Consider the following 24,016-nt stretch of genomic DNA (forward strand, 5'->3'; position numbering starts at 1 on the left):
GTTTTATTAACTTCTGCCAAATTTCTTAATGGCTGATTCTGGTCTGATTGTTTCCACCATTTTATTTTTGTACCCTCTTTACTGTTGCGTAAGCACACTACAACAGCGAGCAGTTGGCATACATAAGAATAGTCTCATCAGAAAAACAAGGTGGATTTCTGTGATGGAGAGGGGTAGAAAGTAATCTATAAAAAAAGAGTAATCGGTCAGAGTTGATGCACAAGCTACTGGGGGCTACAGAAATACTTGTTTTAATATTTCACTTTATATGGGAAAGGGCTTCTTACAGCATTCACACAATAAAAAAGGGTTAAGAAATTTGTTTACTTGTTGCTGTTGTATCACTCACTATTCACTGCCACACAAGGGTGTCCGCAAGTTTCATAAAGTTCAATTTAAGACTTAAGACCTTTTTAATGTTAGAATGGAATACAAGCACAATTTGGCAACTGAAATACGCCCAATCTGCTTGATTGGATTTATTTCTTATCAGACAGCAGTGCACCAAGAAACATTTTTAAGACCTCTAAAACAGAATTTAAGACGTACAAGGCTATATATGATGGTATTAAAGACATTTTAAGTTTACATAATATGTTTTACTACATTTTAAGGCTTTATCATGACCTGCAGACACCCCACCACACACAGAAATTTAACAGCAATTGCTCCAGGTACTCGATGTCCTGTCCTATTAGTATATGCAATTTTTTTCCACAGCTTATCAATCAAGTAATGCTGTGGGATAGGGCTGTCAAAATTGGCCAAAAATGACGTTCGATTATTCCTTCTAAAAAAACACATGGGTTCGAACCATTCGAATATCTATTTTTGCACATTATGTCCATAAGAGGGCAAACCAATACAACGAGAGACATAACTACTTGTATAGGTATATTTATTTAAACATAAACATGTCTTTTAAAAGATCTACATATCTACACATTACAAAATAAACAAATAAAATAATGTCCTATACCGTAAAACTTCATTTAAAGACCGTAGACCTCTCTCTCTCTCTCTCTCTCTCTCTCTCTCTCTCTCTGCGCCGTGGTTGGTGCTAGAGTGAGAACTGAGAACGCGCTGTCTCTCGGAGCGAGATCAAAAATGAATGATTCGTAATTGATATGTTATTCGATAGCCTAATTTTTATACAGGTTAGGTAATATTCATACTGGTTTAAATAAACAATTTGATACAACTTTTTCTCGAGGTTCCACAATTTTGTCGTCTGACCAAAATCTGAAGTATTTCCAAACAGGGCTTTTTAGATTGCTCGGAGGGGGTTGTGAACTCTCTGCTATCATTACCACACGGTTGTTATTGAATTATTCGGTCGTTTCAGCTTGACCTACATTTCATTTTCAATCAATGAAAGTGACGTTGTGTGACTTCTGTCCGTCATGTAGTGCATTCAGTGCAGCGGCCCAGGCCCACGCGAGAACTTGCGAGGCAGACAGCCGCGGTAGTGCTGCTTTTGTTTTTTTTTCACAATCGAATATTAATTTTCACAATCGAATGTTTTTTTTTACAATTCGAATATATAATCGAATTTAGAATATTCGTTGACAGCCCTACTGTGGGAATGTGTTGTCTAAAAGAGGTCATGGTCTATCAAGTACAGTTTCTGTACAGTCCCCGGTACATAGATTAAAAACAAAGGGGAAGGATGCAACTGAAAAGAAGGTGAAGGCAGGAATTGTTTTTTTCTAAATTTGAGAAAAGGTTTGTGGGAGTTGTGTGAAAGTTGTCAATATTCGTATGTATTCATCAAGTTGAATTTCCCTGTTCCATGTCCTATCCAAGGTGTGTCTGGAGGAGCCATAATGGAGAACGGCTCAGTAGTGAAAGACCAGACGGCCACGACACTGCCCGCCCCTGACCTCCACAACCACACCGACCACCAGCGCCATGATGAGCACCATGAACCCAGCACGAGCCCCTGCAGCCAGCCTGTCCTGCCCAGCTACAAGCCGTCCTGCTCCCCTACGCCCATCTACTACAGCAGCCCCCAGAAGAGCCAAGCAGACCTGGATCAGGACAGCCACAGCATGGCCTCCCAGGACTCGGGCATCCCAACCCTGGAGATCAACCATCCGGAGCCCCTCCTCCACGGCCCCCAGCGCCCGGGGGACGGAGGCGGAGGTCACAACTCTCCAGCAACGCTGCCTCTGGACGAGCCCGCCGACAGCAACGCCATCCGCAAGTCCTCCACCTTCCCCCGCAGCGGCTACGACTCGATCCGCCTCTTCAGTCCCGTCCCCAGGTCGTCCGTCGCCATGGGGATGGGCGTGGGGGGCGGAGCCTTGAACCGCAGCGACGACATCTCGGTGTGCAGCGTGTCGAGCATGAGCACCGAGCTGTCGGCCACGCTTTCGGTCTCCAACGAGGACATCTTGGATTTCATGGTGACCTCCGACTCCAGCGCCATCGTCACCTTGGAGACCGACGACAGCGGCGCCGCCCACTTCTCAGACGTGACGCTGTCGTCGACGCCGGGAGACCCGAGGGACTTCTGGAGCCCCATGCGGCGGCGTCCAGGTTCGGGTGTCGCGCATCAGGAAGAAGACAGCAGACAAAAGAGACTGGGACCACTGGCCAGCTTCTTCAACAGGTAACTTCAACTATGGCTTTGAGTAACTGTCTTAGCTGATCGCATCTTATTTACATGGATGTTTAGCTTGAGTGAAACTGGAATGCATGTTTCAGTTCTCTTTCTCGGGCATTGTGCCATGTTGACGTTATATTTACTATAAATCCGAAAAAACATTCCCATCAGCCTCCTAGTGGTAATTACAATGACCTGCGGGAATTTTTTGTAGGTTCCGATATCATTTGGTGTCATTTGGTGTCACAAATTGCATTGTGTGTTATCACAGGCGGCAAACATGGCATGGAATCCACTGATGTTGGCAGTCCAAGATAATAAAAATGACAATGATAAGTTAGAATCGCCTAGTTAGAAAGCGAGCAATATCTGCTGCAGTTTGTTTATGGTTGATTTTTAATTCATAAGTAACTTATTTTCTTTGTGGGAGTTCCGATGACGAGAAGGCGGCATTAGCCATATACCTACCTGCAAAATTTAGCCACCACTGATGTTAATCAAATGACAGTCATAGTCATAGAGCAATCGAACTTAAGAGTTTCAAATAAAAAACAATCTATCGTCCTCATTTTCCATTAAACAAAGTTATTACATTTAGTTGACAAAGAAATAAGAAACACTTTCTTTGCTTGCCTATATGGCTCGCATATATTTTGCATTAGCATTTGTTAAATGTTTCTATGTCTGTCTGAACATTACACCATTTGAGCATAACATGGAACAGGAATTAGCCTATCCTTTAATGGGCATTTTTGAATTGAAAACCTTTGATTCTGGTCCACCTCAGTGGGTTGTAAGTTTGCATTCTGCACTTCCCCCCTCTTCAGGGACTCTTTGTTGAAGGGCTAACTTTATCATGGTCTTACAAAAGAAGGTATTGCTCAAGGTTGCTTTACAAATCTCGCTTGGCCAAGACAGTACACACCCAACCTCCTACCACTAAGGTACATACAACTTGCCCAGAACATGACCTTTTGCTTTGCTCAACATGGCATAACATTGAGTTAATGAAGCATAGTCTTAAGGCTATATATGTTTTTTGCTGCAGTATTGCTTCAGTGAATTCACTGCTTAACCCTAATTGTCCCAAAACAATAGCAGGAAAGCTCAGACACCAATGCCCAAACACTCAATAAAACCTGTTTCAAAGGGTTATGTTTTCATAGAATAAGCCTTGGCCTTTACTTTGGGTTATAAAACATCTTTGGAAACTATACACAGAGGCACTAATGGAGGTCTACCTATGGCTTTGTGTATACATACACGCATAAATGTAAACACAGCAGACCTATAAACCTGGTTTAATGGACCTCAAATTTGAACGTTGCTTACACAAACCATACCTTTTTAAGGCACCAAGGCTACACTTATACCATATGGTTCGTAGGCTACATACAGCACTCATCTGCAGCACAGTGCACAAGAGCACTGAGTGCAGGCTGAGTCGACTGCACTTGTGCTTCAGTTGAGTAGCTGAGTGCTGTCTGAGAACACTTGCGGTAAGAGTGAAAATCCACTCAGAAATTGCCAGTACATTTCGTTGTACATGAATCACTATCGCTATTTATATTCTGTCAAAGCTACAATAGGAGAGTAATGGATTTCTGTTTTTAAGAATGTTGAGGTAAAAGTTGATGAATAGAGGAAATACTTGGTTTGCCTTTTTTATGCAGCTCTGAAGTCCAAGGATCACCACCTTGACAGTAACCCGCATTACTTTCTCTTAACCTTTGTACAACTTCATCCTTACCCAATGACTCACATGCTTTGTGTGTGTGCACGACTGCATGTGTGGGCGTGTATGCTTATGTATGCAGAAATGGGAGGTTACGTAGTCTTATTAATAGTGTCATCTGCAATCATGGTAAGGAATAATTATGCATGAAAGGATATTGGCGCACAATCTCAGCATGAAATTGCCTTTTTTTCCCATTGATACATGTTTCTAACAAGTTATCTAACAAGTAGCCTCATTACTCATTATTTTTAAATGTATTGTAATCTGATAACTGTTGAACAGATTAGGTACCCTTTTTTTGGTAAGGAGAATGCTGTAATCCTGTAATGTGTTACTCCTTAATTCTGTGTGTGTGATTGGGGGCGTGTTTCTCTTCCTCTCAAATGGTGGCTCTTAAGTGTCATGTCTATTTGTGGCGGAGCAGCTGGGGGAAACAGTAATTTACCCTTCAGTGATTAATCCTGTCCTGTCCACATTCCCACCTCGTCCTGTCTGTGATTACGTCAGTGATTCGGCCAGCTGTGGCCCAGCCACCGCTCACCCACCAGTAAATAACACCACTCTGGCAGTGTCACTAAGGCCAGCAAAATTTTTGTTATTTTTATTTATTTAGCCTTTATTTAACCAGGTTAGAACCATTGAAATTAAAGGACAAATCCACCCTTGGAGTTAGATATCATCAACCTGTGATGTTCAGTTAATTCCAGCAGTTATTTTGTGATGAAGTGAACTTTTGGGTTACCCACTTTCCCTCACCCTGCCTCTTCTGCTTCTACTTCAGTTATTATTTCTTATATTTCCCAAAATGACTTTCAACCACCTCCAGAGAAGTGGCGTGAACTTGCTAGCTTTCAATCAAAGGTGGGCGTATGGGCATAGAAATGGATTGAAAGTGTGATCATTCAGCTGTAGGTTATATGTATTTTTGATCGTGGCCGTGCCCCTTACTCAAAATGCAACATGTCTTGTGGCTGCAATGTATTCTGGTCTGTTGAGGCTGCTGTCTGTGGAGAAATTGGTCTCTCTGCCTTTTTTGAGGGAGAGGTGGCCAAGAAAGCGGAAATCAAGACAACATTCAACAATGTACAAAGTCACATAAAGGAAAGAGTATGATAAAACAATGTATGAAATCAAAACACAGTCAAAGTCTTAGAAAGAACAAAGTAAAATTTCCTATATAAGTACACCAACAGGTAATGGTCCAGTATCAGAGCAGTATGCTCATAGGCCAAACCTGTTTTGACCAAACAAAGCAAAGACGACGACTCCTTGAGTCTGCCACAATATATGTCATTAGCAGTAAAAACTTACTGAGAGACCTCTTTCAGCTTTAAATCATTTTGCAGTGAGTTCCTCTGCAAAAGCATTGCTCTTACTGTGTATCAAGTCACATTTACATACAATTAGTGTAGTTTTGCGCTTGAATTATAATGAATCCATGCTACACCCTATAATAACCTTGCAAATTGTACAGTATATTGAAATTGAGGGCTGAAGTTCACAGAGCAGTTTCAAGTTCCCTTAAGTGATTCTAAGTTTGTTTTCACATTCAGCCGACCCTCATCACGTGGAGCCATATTTAAAAAAAATGTTTTCCACCAAGTACTGCTTTCATTTCCTCTCACTTTCTTGCCCGATTCCCCTTTCTGTTGAGGCACCATGTTTTCCCCAGTTCAGAGTTGGATGGGGGGTTCAGGGGGATTTCGTAGAGCCTTGTCAAACTTTTTGTTTTGTTTTGATCAGGCAGCTGGGTGAAAATTCCCTTCACTCGCAGCTGTAACCCGACACCTGCAATGTTGTTTTATGACTCGTTTGTGTGTGTGTGTGCGAGGTTGAGAGAGAGGTTCAAGGTTTTAAGCACCTGTTACCAGAGTTGGTTAGCAACATGTTAAAAAATATAAAAATACACAGTAACATCTTACAGTAACATCATTACCTTTTCCAGTAATAAAAAGTATCAAATTACTGTTTCAATTTCACCAATATTACAATAATTTGTTACCTTTGTCACCACCCCCTGTAAATATCCAAACACTTTGCCCCATCCCTGATCTATTGTTTCATTTTACTCATAATTAGACATTGTCCTCTCACACTAAGACAGTTTAGATGAGAAATGACAGAAAAGCTGACTTTCTCTGAGTGGAAGTGTTCCCACTACTTTCCTTTTTATTGAGTAAAAGGACAGCAAGAAACAAGGACTTCAACACTGTTTGGTATCCCTGATCATTCACACAGAAACACAAGCAATTTTTGAAGGTAAAAGAGGATGCAATCTCCAGGGTGTAACAGAACAGTAATGAAATGAGTAGCATAACAAATGGCTGCTCCCCAGGTTTAGTAAATTATGTAAAAATATTACTTTTGAAATGAGGAATATATTACTTAGTTGACAAGCCTACCCTGCTTGTTACAAGCTTAGACATAGTGCCTCCCTGGACCCACCCTCCCTTTACTGCTCAATGCAATGCAGTTGTTTCACTCTGACACACTCCCCACACACACCCCCAAACCCCACCCACCAACTACCTCACATGGGGAAGTTACTCATTCCCTCCTTGCCGTTCATGCAAACTCCTGCCCCACTCCCCCGTTCCTCCCCTCCCGTCTGTGTAGTCAAACCCCTTCACTCAGGAGGCGGGGAGGCTGAGTAGCAGGCTGTCGCTTTACAATCTCTCACACAACACACAGTTTGCCCGAACCCGTGGCTGCGTGTGTGTGTTGTTAGACGTCCTACTTTTTCCTCTCTGCAACTAGAACCAAAGGAACTATGGACTTTAATCTTGACTGAAGGAGAGCTTTGCCTTCCATCATCAGGAGTTTTCGCTCTTTGTTTTCTCTTAACTTTTTTGGGGAGATAGAGAGAGAAAGCTCCACCTCTAGGAATCTGTTTCTTTCAGGATTTTGATTCTGTGGATTTGTTTATGGTGACAGCAGGATGGCTACCCCCTCACTTCTCTTATACATTGACAGGTATGCCAGAACAAAAATTGAGCATGATAATTTACTATTTAGGGTGGGAAATAAACTCCAGCTGTTTTAGCTGTGGCTGGTGAAGCTGTCTACCAGCCTGTTTGGCAGGTGACATAATTTGCTTCTGGACTAAAATCTGTTTTCTTGGTACAATAGTTAAGTTTTCAGTGGGTTTTGACATTCACTAGCCACTGTGGCCTGTAGATGAAAAAGTTTGTTTCCTGCCCTGCAAATGTTTTGTATACATGTGCAAGCGAGCGAGAAAGATTTGATTAGCACTCGAATAACATAGGCCATGGTGCTATGTAGCTTCATTTCTGTTGGACTAAGTGTAACACTGTCCCCTACTATTAGTGTGTTCTATCTTTCTATTATATAAGATTGCCTGGAGCAGAACTGCGTCCTGAACGTCCTCTCCTGCTCTCTGATGTCCTTTATGACTCCGAGGACTTGGTGCACTCTGTGTTTACTGCTCTCGGTCTGGGTAGTTTGACATTTCCAAGCTAATTCTAGTATATGAACAACAATGACACTCCAATGCTTCATTTGCACACGCCAGTCATGCTTGCGAAATCCCAGCATCCTCATGAGACTCGCCTGCACACGAGTCTAATGCAAGGTTTCAACTTGAATTCAACATCCAAACAAGTACCTCCACCAGTCCTTTTGAACTTTCTAACCGTTCCAGTTGAGCGCTCTTCCGTAGCCGCGACCATTCAACTGTCACATTTTGACATATTTGGCCTTGACTAAATGCAAAGCAAGATGCTGCTTTCTGGACACTTGTCTGACCACACAGACCTAAGCTGAAAGCATAATGTTATGTTCAACTCGAGCTACAAAAAAACAAACTATGAAGGAATAAAGTGTTGAGATTTGGATGTTTGGGTTGAGGCCTAATGTCAAGGTTTGCTCTGTGAAGGTTGTACTCAGCAGTCTTGAGTCGCCCTCTGCACTTAAATCTATGTGTCATTCTTTTATGGTGGCTCACAGGGTTACTTAAGTTCAACACTCCTCACAGTTAAATGGTGAGGCGAGCTTCTATGCAGCCGGCTACAATTCAGCTGTCCCACCTGGGGTTAGACCCATCGCTTTGCTGATATATTGGGATGATATTAGCCTTTTATTAAAAATCAGATATGGGCCAGCCGGTGTCGTCCACCTCTGATATGATGGATATGATGCAGTTTGTTTGATTACATGTATATTGTGTAATTGACGAATACTCTGCTGGTTGTCTATCAGTCTAACTACTTCTCTCCTTTGGTTGTTTTTCTCCTCTCATATCCAATATCAGATTTCAATCTGTTCTCTCTCTTCCATGCCTTCCTTGTCATAAGGCTTAAGGAAAGCTGATGTTAACTCTTTTTTTCTCTCTCTCCTTTTCTCCCGGTGGTGTTGTGTTACTTTGATTAGATATTTCCTTATTCAAATGTCAGCTTTCCCTAGCAGCTCTCCTTTCAGTTGTGTTGTTTTTTGACAGAGAGCATGGTTGCAGCATGTTGCTCTCCAGGTGTCTGAGCCACACGCACGCTCATTCAGAGTCTGGAAAATGCTGCGCAAATTAAGTTTACACTGGGTAACTATTATTATCACAACGTACCAGACTTACTCTACAGCCACAAGACCCCTACACTAGTCTGGACTATAATATATTTTAATCTAACTTTCCACATAGGTCTTTGGCTAGGTACGAGCTAAATATGTTACATCATTTGGGTATTCTTTGTGATTTAGACAATCCTACACTGGGTGTTCGCCTTAGGCTTTATTCGTAATTGTCTGTCACAAGCTTTGCCTCTCAACACTGCAAGCTGTGACATGAAAAGTATTCTAGCTGTTATAGAATTTCACCCCTAGTTCTCACACTCTTCAATGCTAGTACAGAAAGACAATACAACCTGTGGTGTCCAAAGATCAAGCCTTTTTTTTTTTTTTTTTTACTGGTTATGGAATAGACCGAGAAAAAGAATGGACTTCAAAAGAATTGAACCTAGAACTTCCTGGTCACGTGACCATTTCTCTTAACCACTAAAGGTGTGATCACACCTACGCGCCCAACCACACTTTGTATGAGATCAGGCACAGTTGTGTAGAAGCCTCTTCCAAATTCCAATGAACTCCCTCTGTCTCTGTAACAGCTAGCAGCAGACTGAAGTTATTGATCGTCTCCACCTGGAAAAGCAGGTAATCAGGGGAAGCATTGTTGCAGCAGCGGCAGCCAAATCTCTTAATTCTCTTGATATCACAACATTAATCATCACAGCAATTGGCCTAGCCAGTCTTCTTGGCAGTGGCCAACTTATAGCCTTATTGTGAAGGTATGGACGACAACAACATTGTTTGTTGCAGACCAAGTTGTTTTGTTGCCAGCCAAGTAAGGCAAATCCAGTCAAGCAATGCACCACGTGACCAACCAATAGTTGCACTACATGCATTTGATTGACACAGTCTCATTATCATAGTAGGGAGAAATACAGAAAGTAAACGGGGAAATAAATAAATGGGGAAATAAATACTATGTTGGTAATTTTTCTTGTTAAGGCATTATCTGAATCATTTATTTATGCTTACTGTTCCAGAGTTATGCGCATTTTATTATTATTATTATTGTTATCATTTAAATGTTTTGTATTTATTAATAGATTTATTTATTAATTTATGTGTAATTACGACTGATTCTCTCCATATGACACTGCCCAATTACAAGTGAACCAGAACTTGTAAACAAACGTCACATGGACTCACAAGTAGTAGGAGTTCTGGTGACAAATCCAGTTCCAGTCCCTGTATCCCTGTAAGTATTATGGACTTGTATCTGCTTTAATTTACCTTCTCTGGTGTTCATACCAGATAAAAAAACATGAAGAAATAGCTGGATATGAGCATCAGTCATTTTGTTATGCTAGGCTTTCCAAACACAAGGAACTGCAGGTTATCAGATATCAACATCAGTCTCCTTATACACATAAACCCTTGTGAGTCGTAGTTGGTTCAGCTTACGTTCTCACTCCTAACGACGATAGGACTGATCACTCATACTCACTCATACTCATTTACTGGTGAACCTGTATTCTACTTGGTTCCACTTTACAACCAGCCTCTCAGTTCCTTTTTGTTTTGCATCGTTTTCCATGGCACTGCTTCACCACCAGAGAGCCTGGCCTCCCGTCACGACTGCAATAAAACCTTAGACCCTGCCTGAAGCTGCAAGCTAATTATAAACACAGCAGCCATAAAATCTCATTCTAAAAGGCTAACATGATTAGCATCCACGCATGGATTTTAAAAGAAACGTCCTTGAGAACAAACAGACATGATTCATTTGTTTGTCCTTGGAGCCACCACCTGAAAGCACAGTTTCCATTTGATTTCCATTTACAGAGCTCAAGTACACTGTTGCTCATATTAAAGTCCTGGCATTTGAAGAAGGGTAAATCTAGAGAAAAGAGCATAGAGAGGCTTCATCAATGCTTTGATTCAGATAAGATACGCTGTCTTTGACAGCTGGTAACGTAGCACACAGCCATGACATTCTTTTGAGGTTTCTTGCTATCTCTGTGTGTGCTTTTCCTCATTTCATCATACCATCTACTTCAAAAAACTTTTGAGTCACCCGCAAACTAACACATACCTTCCACTGTTTGCTTGGTGTTAGTCTGCTTTCAGCGGGGCAGAGTGTAAAACATGTGCGGACCTTCCTCTTTCTTTCTTTCTTTCTTTCTTTCTTTCTTTCTTTCAGAGTGTAAAACATGGCAGGAATCTCTTTAGCAAGGTGCCGTGACACAACATGTGCCACCGTAACAGAGAAGCCAGAGTGAAGTGTTCCTACTGTAGATTACATTAAAAGAAATGTTCTGTCACCCAGGCTAAAGCTCAGATAGTGGAAATTGTCCATGGATTGTGAACATACTGGTTGGGCTATTCAGTCAAAACTTGTTTTGGTCCAGGTTAAGTGTCACTTTTTACTGCTTGCTTATGCAGTGGTTAAGTGAGAAAAGGGTCAGTCTGTTGTCATTTGTTTTCTGGTTGCCTTGGGAAATAGCCCCAAAATATAGACAAGCTACAGCCTTCACATACAATAGTGGAACTGTGAAGGCTATATCTGTGGTTACAGTTTCATAACCTGCCATGTCATTTTAGCCTCCAACATTGCAACTGCAGAAGGTCTCTGCACCCAGCAGCTCCAGAATGAGGAACACGGCAGGTCAGGCTTCAGATAATGATTATGGTCCTTTACCATCTCAGTTGGAGTTTGACCAGTTACTTTAAAACCAAGGAAAGGAAAAAATGCATAACTTACCCAAAGCAAACCACTCTTGGATCTACCTTTGCTCAGCTTTGCCTAATCAGCTAGACCATAGTCTACCCCCTCCCCACCCCCCCATGCCTGTCTTGGCCATTAAGTTAGTGTATTTTTACTCGTGACAATAGACTGTATCAAAGACATCTGCTGGGATAAAATGTGTGTAGAATTTTTAGGCCATTGACATTTCTTAGACAATTAGGTTTTCTTTTCCTCTGTCCTCTTGACCCAATATTGATTTCCTTCTCCTGTGCCTTCAGAATTGCTGTCCTCCCATAAGCTGTAGCCCAATTTAATATGGCATCTGAAAATCACATTTTGAATGTCAACAAGCATAGAATTGCTAGTTTGCTTGTTTCACAAAGTGACTTTTGTTGCTTATTGCCTGCCTCTGACAGTATCTAGAGAGATGTACAGATGTCTCTGTAGCTGCTGCTAGAGGTAGACAATAAAGTGTGTGCATCACTTTGTGAAATAAAAACAAAAATGGGAGACTGCCGACACTGCAGAGGACATCCTCAGCATTCTGTTAGCAACTTTGTAATTGATATGAATGATGCAGCTTCCTCTCTGGGCCAATCAGTAACTAATGTGTCATCTTGTTTTGACTGTACTGTAGCACTCAGTGTAATTTTGAAGATGCCAGTGTTGAGGTGCATCATTTCCCCAAGTTTCGTCAAAATCTGATAAGTGGTGTCTCAGATATCACATGATGGATGGATGAGTGAACAAACAGGAGACCATCCATAGTCCTGCGCCCTGATTTTATAGTAAGGGACAAAAATAATCCTTTTGGTTGGCTCTCCAAAGCAGTCACAACAACGGAACTTGTGTTTTCTCTGTTGCCTCCGTCTCTCAAAAATAAGACATTTAATGTGTTGGCATAACAGAAGGCTATGCATGTCTCCAGTGATGACAGGTGTCTTCAAAACGAGTTCAGAAATATGCAGATGGCATTATCAACTTCCATCTGGTTTCTACTCATGTCTGCGTAGTGTTTGAACATGGCAGCATGTTTCCTGTCATCACTGCCCTGGAGGCAACAACAAAGGGTCAGGTCAGGTTCTGCGGGAGTCAGCAGGTCAAAGGTCAGACCAATCCAACTAAGAGGCTTATTCACTCAGACCTCCCTTCCACCTCTCTAGGGTCCCGTGGATGATACACTGGAGTGGTTTCAACACAACTTGTTTAACTCAAGGCTTCAGTCTGCTTACATAAACACACATAAAATCACATGCATACGGGTCAACCCAGCAATTAAGCTGTTGGGTCTTTCTGTTTACTTGGCAGTTGTCCCAGTGTGGGCAATGACCAAATAAGGGTTTCCAAACAGCCGTCCATCTCACTTAAAGGTTTGGATTCAACAAATGGCAAATGTTCCCTGTTCATTGACGAGCAAAATCATTAGTTTAGCTAATTGCCAGGCCCAGTCGCCTCAACATTACTTTCCACTTTCCACTGCGTATCCACCGATGGCTCCAGAGGTCGAACCTGGGCGCAGCAGTAACCTTATTGATCAGATAATTCTTAGGCAAACAGCAGGAAAACAGACTCTTTGCTCTCACAGGCTCGTCCTCCTGCCTTTTATGTCACCTAGCTGGGACTGACGAGGCCTTTTATCTGACCAGGCTTATTCATGTCTTTTCACAGCTGGGCTCTATTCAGGCTTGTAATTAAAATCCCCGCTAACGGCTCTGTGACAACACTGCACTAATGCACCGACGGATAAATGAAAGGAATAGCTGGCTTAATGGTATGGAGAACCCTATTGAAGAGCGGAAGGCTTTTCAGCAGCTTAAACCCTTTGCAATTAAACACCGGGCAAATATAAGCTAAACACGCCATACAGATTGCTCTCTCCATTTTGGCATTCATGTGATTTTTATTTTTATCCCTCCGCGCCGGCGACAGCCGTGGCCGGAGGCATTATGTTTTCGGGTTGTCCGTCCGTCCGTCCGTCCGTCCGTCCGTCCCATTCTCGTGAACGCGATATCTCAGGAACGCCTTGAGGGAATTTCTTCAAATTTGGCACAAACGTCCACTTGGACTCAAGGATGAACTGATTCGATTTTGGTGGTCAAAGGTCAAGGTCACTGTGACCTCAAGTCCGTCCCATTCTCATGAACGCGATATCTCAGGAACACCTGGAGGGAATTTCATTACATCTGGCACAAACGTCCACTTGGACTCAAGGATGAACTGATTAGAATTTGGTGGTCAAAGGTCAAGGTCACTGTGACCTCACAAAAGACGTTTTTGGCCATAACTCAAGAATTCATACGCTAATTATGACAAATTTCACACAAATGTCTAATAGGATAAAATTATGAAATGATAACATTTTATATCAAAAAGTTCAAAGGTCAACTTCACTGTGACATCATAATGTTTTGCTTACCACTGTAGCTGAGAAAACGATCTTGGGTCATTCTACAAAAACAGTGGAAGTGCTGTTACTTTTGCAGACACCAAAATCCTTTAAGTTGACCTAATAATCACATTAATTATATACTAGTCCATACCCGGGGATGTGCGCGCCACAACTACTTGCAGACTTCCGGGGATGCGCGCGCCACAACTCTGCGCAAATACCCGGGGATGCGCGCGCCACAACTATGTGCAGACTTGCCAAAAATGCGCATAAACAGCGTAAATTTGGGAAAATGGAAAAATCAGCTTCATCAGTCCCTGCCAATGCCCATGTGCAGTTTCAGATTGATTGGCCAACCCATTGAGGAGCAAAATGGATGCTGACAGACAGACGGACAGAGTTTTCCTCATTTTATTGTAGGATGTTCAATAAATAAAGACTGTCCTTGCAATGATAAAACAAAGTTTATTGGCGGAGGCATACAACCGCGAGGCGGTTATTTCTAGTTTTGTATAGTTTTTAGTCAGAGCATGCAGCCACATTAATAATTTGGAATGGAAAATCGCACGACAAAATCAAAAGATCCTATTCTGCCACATAGGGCAGTGATGTAGTTTCACTTTCGTGATGTGACGTTGCTTCTTCCTCACCCTGTTAGTTAAGCATTAAGGTGGATTAGTTCTGCCTATAGCATGCTAGTGTCTCCATTATTCTGATTCTTATACGCCCCAATCACTACTGTGTCCTGTATTATCAGTCCTGTGACCAAGATCAGCCTGCCGTCTCACATGATGTCAGCTCGGTTGTTAAAACGTTCCCTGGGCGGCCTTTCATGGCTTTGTTCCTAAATCCACAGATTCCTCCTGTGAGCTTATCTCACCAGTACACTGGTAGCGAGGACACACACACACAAATACACACACTGTTGTGGCAGCTCTGGGGGCCCCAGCAGCGACCTAGTGAAGGCAGCAAGTGTAGACCGTGTTCCACTTTCTGCTCTGTTATGTCCGGATTTATCTCTTTCTTTGTTGTCTAATCTCTCTGTCCCTCCTTCTCTCTCAGGAACCTGTTTGCAAAGAAGGTGAAGGACAGTCGGCCAGTGGAGCAGAGGGATCCAGGCTGGAAGCTATTTGGGAAAGTCCCGCCACGGGAAGGCCCCATCAAAGACCCGAAGAAAATACAGAAGGTAGTGTGGTAAAATCTTAAAAATGTGTATATTGTGGGTTCAGAGTGTTAGGCTAGTCATTCTACAAATGGAAGACGCCCCCTCATTTGAGCTCCTTCAACCTGATTTGATTGTCTCCTTGTTGCTTCATACAAATAGCGGGGTAATGCAGCTCGTTCTGCTCCCAATACGACTCCAGTGTTCTCAGTAAGACTGTAATATCTCCACTGACCTTACTGAAATTCAGTATACAGACACAGGTTTTTCAAGATTTTAGATTTTTCAGCAAAGAATCAAAAACCGAGATGTTGTTGCTTAAGATTTGGTCTGTTTGTCTGCAAGGAAAGTTTTTTTTTCTTTTTTATAACCTGCAATTGAATATGTTGGCCAGAAGTTGGGCTCAGCATCAGAATACCATGTTTAGGGTTCCTTTTAAGCAGCCACCGCTCTGGTAAAATCGAAATTGAAGTAGTTCAATCAGCTGCCTATGTAGTGTGAAACCCCACCTCCTCTTCATGTGCTACAAAGCTGAAGTTTTAAAGGTTTTTTAAGTTAGTACATATCTGGATGTACTGGACAAAACAACCAAATATGACAAGTAATGATGTCGTATTATTATTATTATTATTATTATTATTTGGTACAGAATATAAATACTAGTTTCACTGAGAGACCATGAGACAGAACTGACGGTAAACCATGGTCCTTTGTCCTCCAAGCATCATCTATTTTTCCCCTTCCAAATAAATTCTACTACAACATTTTAAAATCTCTGCTCTCCTGATTCCTCATATGAAGAGCTTTTACAATTCCCAACAACATGGAGACACTTTTCTGGCTTCACTGACAGTTGGTCCAGGAATAGGCCAGCCGTCTGGGAAAATGAGCCCTCCCTATGTGTCAGATGAATGTCTTTATGTGGCCTTGGCACAACATGTCAGCTTTGGTTTATGTTGCTGCATAGATCCTGTGACCTCAGGGTCAGGCATGTTACATACAGCTGGCCCTATACACATCACGGCCATCTCCGCCATGCTGAGAAAATGATGCACATTTCAGAGTAACATCGCCTCTTTGATGCCTGTCCCCACTTTAGTGGATTGCTTTTAGACAGCTGGGCAGATATGAAGCCAGCTGATTGCAAGTATATCAGGGTATCCACAAGAAAAAAAAGATCTCGGGAAAGTCTAATCTATATGTCAGATTACTGTTAAATTAATTAAATAATTAAATTAAACTGTTACTAACTGTTTTTAATTAAATTGCTGTTCAATCAGAAATAGGCTGGTTTTGCCAGCTTTGTTTCTTTATTTTGGATTTAAATTGGTCTCTACCAGGCAGCATCAAACAGACTTCAAAAGTCTTAAATTTGGCTTTCTGAAACCTGCAGATACCCGAGTATATACAGTATTTTAGATGAATATTACTTTTTAAGTGTTTTTGATTTCAAATTGAGCTCTTTTTAAAGCGGGAAGCATTCCATTCAAATGACACTTCAGTAGCTTGTGTTCTGTCCTCCGGAACAGCTGGGGTTCAAAAGTCAAATGGATGAGCACCCAGCTGTTGATGCGATAATGCCTTTTAGCAGGGCTTGAGCTGCCTCCTATCACTGCACTATGGGACCATGAAGGCCAGTGAGTATAGCGACATTATCACTCTTGCTCAGGACAGATCACATAACTGATGGCTGAGGCTCTGTTATGTAATTGCTGTAACAGCCAGGACTTGGAAAAGAGCTCTGCAATGTGTGTGTGTGTGTGTGTGTGGGTCCAAGGAGGATTCATTATTTTCTCTCCAGGTGTTCAGGGCCAGCGCAATCTGGGTTGTCTTCTCAAATACCGGGAGCACAATGCTGCGAGCAGTGACACTCCCCCATCAGTGACATTTAGGCTTATCTTCATTCTTCAGCTATTTTTAGCCACAGGGCAAACTAACAATCTTTCTGTTCTTACACAGATAATAGAAAGGACAGTGCTGAAATATGACCCGGCAAATGTATTTACCTGAACCAGCTTCGGTTCTAACAAAGACTCTCTCTCAGCAGGTTGTTCAGAGTAATGACAGTGTGTACACAATAGCTTCTTGAATGGCAGTCAAACCCTTGATCCACTAAATCACAGTGGACTTTTGGATGAAAGATAAAGTTGACTTATGCTCTAGAATTAACACTTGGGTAGACTAGTCTGTCTCTGCTGTGCTGTGTATTCACTTTACTGGGTTACTTCTGACATTTTGAAGGTTTTGATTTGGGAAATGCATGAGAAAAAAATGCATGATTAAACAAACAATTTGCTATATTTGACCCTAGAGGATAGCACAAGAAAGTGTTACTTAAAACACTCATCACACTCATAAAATGTCCATGAATCCTATTATTTTTCTTTGCAGTGCACTAACATTAACTAACATTGAGTAGTGGCACTGCGGTCATCAGAAAACCGGCTTGTTGGCATTGCTCAGCAAGCTGAAATTTGTAAATGTCAAGGTCTTTCAGTGCACCATGTTAGATAGCTAACTAACAGCCTTCCTTCAATGACTGCATTCTCAATAGCATCGGGCATTTCTAAGTCAGACAGGAAAGTGTCTGACTCGGGCTCAACAATAGAAGGCACGCAAGCTCCCTGCTGGTGAAATAAACCAAGAAACGAGATGGCAACATGTAATCGGAGCCCAGAGGAGCCTGTTATTTTGCTCCCATTTACCCTGGGAGCTTGGTGTCCGACAGGCTGAGACATGGCCCTCTCCGCTGCGCTCTTTGTCCCTAAAGCCCGGCTGAAAGGCCTGTTATTGTACAATCTTTATGGTTTACATATGAGCCTTTTAGCATAGCATGTCACACACATGCCCCACAATTGCTTTATTATTTTCGTTCTCCCCTGCTTGACTGGTCAGAAATTGGAACCCTAGCATTCAAATGCTGTTTCTCAAACACACACACACACACACACACACCTCTAAGTCCATCTCATCTGTGGTAGTAACCTTATATTGGGCCTCAAGGTTCAGTTAACAAGGCTAGACTTTCAGGCTTTTGTCTCGCTGTAGATGCTGCTGGCAGTGGGTGGGGTCAGTACACTGCAGGGGTGTGTGTGTGTGATGCTTTATTTACCTAGGTTATTGTTCAGCTGCTGCAAGACACGCCGCGCTGTATTTTCACCACCAAGGTTTTCCCTTTGAGAGCAGCACAGTGAATCAGCCGTCAAGCTTTATTTTTCAAATTTACACCGCTTTGCGTTGTGTGCTGACTGGCCAATATATCTAAAGGCCACACTGACGTACAGTGTATTGTCTGGTCAAACCACAGCGAAGGGCCGCCTGCTGAAGAAAGTAATTGTTCTGCTACCCACCGAGCCTGTAAATCACATTGCGTGGCAGCCCAGACACGTCTGAGTTACTGCATTGTGGGATTGATATTGAATTGAAATTAGACAATATTCCCAGCGGGTGTGTAATTCAGTGCAAAATCACTTGTAGCCTGTGTAGGGTTCAACAAATAAGGGATTTTGAAGACCAAATGATACTGATGTTTTCGGATTGAAGCTGCCAATTGCTGATATTTTGTGCTTATATTCAACATGTTTAAATTAGACTAGTTTCATGCCCAAAAAATGACCATTATTCAGTATTTCCTCCTGAATTTTATTCTTGTCAGGGTGGAAAAGACTGAAACGGCATTTAGACCATCATGGGACACTAAAACTCTCAATTGAAACCCATAACAAAAATAATACTATAACCGTATTCATGCATACTTGTGTGGAATCTGATCAAAATGTTGTATTGTGTTGCTTAGATCACAAAAAATGTTTACGTATATTTGAAATATATTTAACATACGTATATATCGCAATATTTTGGCAGGATAGTATCGCAATATAAAATTTTGGATATCGCCCAAGCCTAATTAAAATCATATCCATCATATCAGAGGTGGACGACACTGACTGGCCGATGTCCAATTTTTAACAAAAGCTCCATATCTGTCCCATATATCGACAAACCGATATCAGTCTAACCATACCCCCATTGACCCGGTTCCTCCCTCCATCCCCATAGAGCCGGGCTTAAGAAAACAATGACTTGATTACAGCACATTGCTGCGTTGATAAGCCAACTACTGCAGAGAGAGAGAGAAACGAGGAGAATGGGGGAAAATGGAGGGGGGGGGGGGGGTCGGGAAAAACACTCACATGAGCTGAACAGCTTGTAACAGCACATTACCCTCTGCCGTTCTTTCAAAGCCCTGACTGGAGCACATTAAGAGAGCAGAGGGCTCAGCGGCTGATACCGGATCCGTCACTCTGGGGTCGATTAGAATGGCTGCCAGGGCATAGGAGAGCGCCGAGCTCCATTCAGCGCAGCGACGGTGCTGATTCGCTGACACACACAGGCACACACACACACACGCACGCACAGAGTAACGATAGACCTGATGCAGAGCTGCTCAGTGTAGCGTCATTGCTGAGAGGGAGGGAGGGAGGGAGGGATAAAGTGAGAGAGAGAGAGAGAGGCAGAAAGATAGAGGGGTATCATGCTGCTGCTGCATCGTTTCCAGTGCGGGGTGTGTCCCTCCGTCGGCAGTTTGGCTGTCCCCATGCCCTCCTCTTCCACCTCTACCTCCTCCTCGTCTCGCTCCTGGGTGTCCCGTTGTCAGGAGTGAGCCCTCGGGAGCAGCCATGACGCTAGGCTAGGGTTTAGAAACGAAACCCCCACCGGAGGTCTGGCCGTCTGAACGGAACTGCAGCGTTCATGGTGAGTGAGCTTTCGCTGTGTGCGTGTGTGCATGTGTGTGTGTGTGTGTGTGTGTGCGTGCGTGTGGACGTGAGGACAAGTGGGCGAGCTCAGCGACCTACTGTCTCTCTCCTCGTCTGGCAGAAACGGAGGGGGTTGATAGAGCGAGTCAGTCCGAGAAAGAGAGAGAGAGAGAGAGAGAGGGCGAGAGGGAGAGGACAGCTCGGACTTCACATAATAGCCCCTTTATGCATGAGGTTGGGGGGGCGGGGGGGGCATCGATTGTCTCTATCTCAGTTTCCTCTAAAAAGATTAGCTGCCGAGCGACGAGTTCTATTTGTTTTCACCTAGTTTTCCGTTTGAAGTTTCCGCTCTGCCGAAGGACCAGTGACCCCCAGGGAGACGACCCGTCCTCAAAGCACTTGACTCGACCTATAGCCTCCAGCTTAGTACAACAAAAGCACGTGCAGCGGTGTGACAGCGCAGTCTCGCTATTCTATTGTGGCTTTTTTAAAGTGTGTCAAGGGATTTCCTCCCACTGCTATCCCCCAATGCAGTTACAGGAGACACGGAGCTCATTTGACAGCCGAATCAATGGCAGTCAATTTATTTTCTCTTTCTCTGTAAAACAGTCCGTGCTGATGGGTTTTCTGTCTTGTCTGTTTTGGTGAATATTGTATATTGTATTATCTCATTTTGTCTCAACAAAGCCGCCGTTTCAGCCTTTTCAGCCTTTTCAGTACGGCCCTCCTAACAAAATTCTATTCAACCCCCTTGTGGAAACGGTAATTTAAGTGTCAGGGTTTGAGCTGCTGTGTGTGTGTGTGTGTATGTGTGAGTGTATGGTGTGTGTTGTCTGGAGTGATACTATGTCCTGTCCCCTCCCAGAGAGACTAAGTGACCTTTACGCTTTTGAACAGCATCCATTGGCCAGCTGTGCCCCCACACTTCACACACACACACACACCACAAAAAATGAAAACATGCAAATTAAAACAGATTAATTCAAAGCTCACATCAGTTCAGCAATATTGTATCAGATCTCGACTAGTGCAGACTGTACATAAATCTGTAAAGCTGCCCAAATCATCAGTTTAATTAAACTAGTGTAGAGGAATTTATCCTGTCTCTCAAGCAGGAAGAAGCTGCTTTCTTGACACTGTTCTGATTTAAAAGCGATACTAGTGGATGCTCTCTCCTTACCACAACAGTGCTGTGGATACTGGTGAGATTTTAAACTAATGCTCGTTTCGAGTTTGTTGAGAAATACTGACATATTACGATCAGCTTGTTTCTGTCATTGAAAATCACTGGAATCGTGATAAGAGCATCAACGAAATGCGTAAAATCTAAATGAAATGGCGAGTGGGTCTGAGGCCATACCGATGCGAGAGACAGAGGAATTTCAATAATGAATCTGACCATTGAACTCTGTCAGGTGATTTGAGATAATTACACAAGCTGAGAGACACACACACACACACACACAAGCCAACTGACTCATCCACACTTTGTACTATAGTTAATGGGCTTTCCAAAATATCCTGGAACTGCCTCCAGCAGCGTTCAATTAAAAGTCGTGAGTTTGGCATGCGGTGAAACCAGGCTAAGCACCCTGCTGCGGCCCATTTCATCATTCAGCTTACATGATCGAGAATCCAAGTGGCATTTCCATGAGGCTGTGTCGCACAGGCCATGATCCGAGGCAACACGGATGGACAGCTCTACCAACAGTTGTGACAGCAGTGGTTTTTTTTTTTTCAAGACAGCTTTGTTCCTCATAGCACATTGTAGCCGTTCCTGTGGTTTAGTCCCTGCTGGCAATCCCCTTAACTTGCCTCCAGCAGTATGTCTCATCTGCACTGTCACAATTTGTTTCCTGTGAATCGTGGCCTGCAGAAACAGTCTCCCCAATTTGTATTCCTGCGTTCCCATGTGTGTCTTCTTTTTACGGCCATAAAAACCTTTCACAAATAGACCTGATATAGCCACATGACTAGTGATGTAGCGGTAAATAAAAAGGTGGGTAACCTGTGACCTCCAGCTTGTGACAATCACAAGGGAAACATCCATCAATATAAACAAAACTCAATTCTATTTTCAGAAATGCATAGATTCCTCCTATCCTCGTACTATCATGTATACTATGAAATTACCTCATAGAAATTCATGCCATCCAGAAAGTGTAGGTAAACTCTATTCCACAAATATAAAGGTGGGTTAACTGACATGAGGTTGCTTTACCCTCCGCTACATCTCCGGATGTCACATGCTAAGTCGCCGATACCTGACCAGTTTTGTCACCCGATCCAGAAAACGACTTGAAGTCACCTCCGAGTCGCCGCTTCCTGGTATATTGAGTTCAAAGACCCTAAAGTCCCATTAGCAGCCAGCCTGCCAGCTAGTCATTCAGCCGGTGCAGCCAGGCACGCAGAGAGCTCTTGCATCACTACCAGGAAATTAGAGAACTTTACTGGAAAGCCGGCGTGACAAAGCAGGTTCCCCCGGTGACAAGTTGCCCTGGGATACGGTTGCCATTCCAGCAGCTAAAAGAAAAAAAAGTTCCATCCTGGAAGTGAGGGGACGGGAAGGGCTTCTCACCTTTGCACAGTTAATGTTTCGAAGCACATTTTCCGTCACAAGTGTTACATATCTTTGTTTCTGTTGTCGGATGACTGCATGACCATGGAAATGTGACTTGATTCAAGGTCACAAAATGCTAACAGGCCAGGAATTCTGACGCATTGTTGTGATTTTAAAGGTCATGCATTTGTTTCTTAATGATACCAACAAAATATGTGACAGAGGACAAGACAAACATGTTAGAATACAGGAAAAGTTATGAGAGCTTCAATAGGAAGAGACAGAAATTGTGACTTTTCACATTAGTGTGAATGGAGAGTCTCCTTCCTTCCCCTCCATTTCTATCTGTACGATTAGCCTCACCTAGCCTGGCTGGCTTTCAAACTCATTCAGAGTCCATGCGATACGGCAAGTCAGCCTCAGTGCTAGTTCAGCAGCAGGACTAGCTGTATCGGTGCGAGCGCTGTGCTAACTCGGTACCGGATTGTGCTGAGCGCCAGATGAATAGAATTGTGGTTAGCTTTTAGTGGATTCGGGTCGAGTGTCTTGCCGCGACACCATCTGTCCCGTGTGATTGTTTTGACAACGCTGCTAATCAGTTAATGTGTTTCCCCTCCCCGTATGGCGTCGCCTTCGGAAGTGGGAGCGATCGGTTTGCTCCCATTACCAAGACGGGTGTGTTTCTGATACGGATGTATGCTTGTAGGGTACACGCGACATACACACACACTCATACACACTTGTGATTCACTTAACGCCACTCGCTTTGCTTTCTATCTAGCTCCACTTTTCTCTTAACTCGCACCACATTCACCCACATTTTCTCTGGTACATCCCAGTGTAGCTGCACACACACACACACACACACACACACACACCTCCTTTCTTCTGTTTCACCTTGTTGGGAGCACCTGCAGTGCTGCTGTAGGGATGCCAGACCCCCCGCCCACCTCGCTTCCGCTCTCCTCTTCCTCCTCCCTCCTCCTCTCAGCAGTATCCAATCATTTCCAGGCTGCAAAACATAACCTTTCTTTTAACTATCGACCTGCAGTTCTGTCCTCAAGAGCACACTGTCTAAACCTAGCAGCAGTATATGCTGTTGAGTCCTATGTTAATGTAAACCCAGGCACACAGCTACTGATATTGACCAAACACAAACTCAGCATTCCCATAAGTGAAACTATCTTTTACGGCATAGAGAGGAGGATACTTTTCCCAAATAGTGTTATATTAGCTGTGATGTGTGGGGGAAAGAACTCTTTCTCTTTTTAAGACTTGCAAAAGGGTATTTGCAGGCCCTTAAAGTCTTAAATGATCAAAAATCACAGCCTTAAAAAGTATTAAAATGTCTTAAATGCAGTTATTTGAGGTGTTATTTATTTTGACATTTAATGACAGGCTTATTTTTTAATTATGTTTCATTTTGATGCCCGTATGAAACTATATAGTGGTATTGACACAATACATTCAGTCAAGGCAGAGCGGAAATTAAGGCAAACACCATGAATTAGTTAGTTAGTTAGTCACCAAGAGTCAGTTTC

At 42.9% G+C, this 24,016-nt stretch overlaps 1 protein-coding gene across 2 annotated transcripts in view; it reads left to right on the top strand.

Moving 5' to 3' along the window:
- tbc1d14 (TBC1 domain family, member 14) overlaps positions 1-24,016 on the top strand; it is a 44,459-nt gene that overhangs the window by 3,623 nt on the left and 16,820 nt on the right. Inside the window, exons 3-4 of one of the 2 annotated variants that reach the window (XM_071901369.1) lie at positions 1,807-2,614; positions 15,059-15,182. In XM_071901369.1, coding sequence (XP_071757470.1) covers positions 1,807-2,614; positions 15,059-15,182 — 932 coding nt within the window. Of the gene's footprint in view, positions 1-1,806; positions 2,615-7,097; positions 7,320-15,058; positions 15,183-24,016 lie in introns of those variants that run through there. The other variant, XM_071901370.2, reaches the window with a different exon arrangement.

The sequence above is a fragment of the Centroberyx gerrardi genome, chromosome 23 (genome assembly GCF_048128805.1).
Source record: "Centroberyx gerrardi isolate f3 chromosome 23, fCenGer3.hap1.cur.20231027, whole genome shotgun sequence".
Lineage (NCBI taxonomy): Eukaryota > Metazoa > Chordata > Actinopteri > Beryciformes > Berycidae > Centroberyx > Centroberyx gerrardi.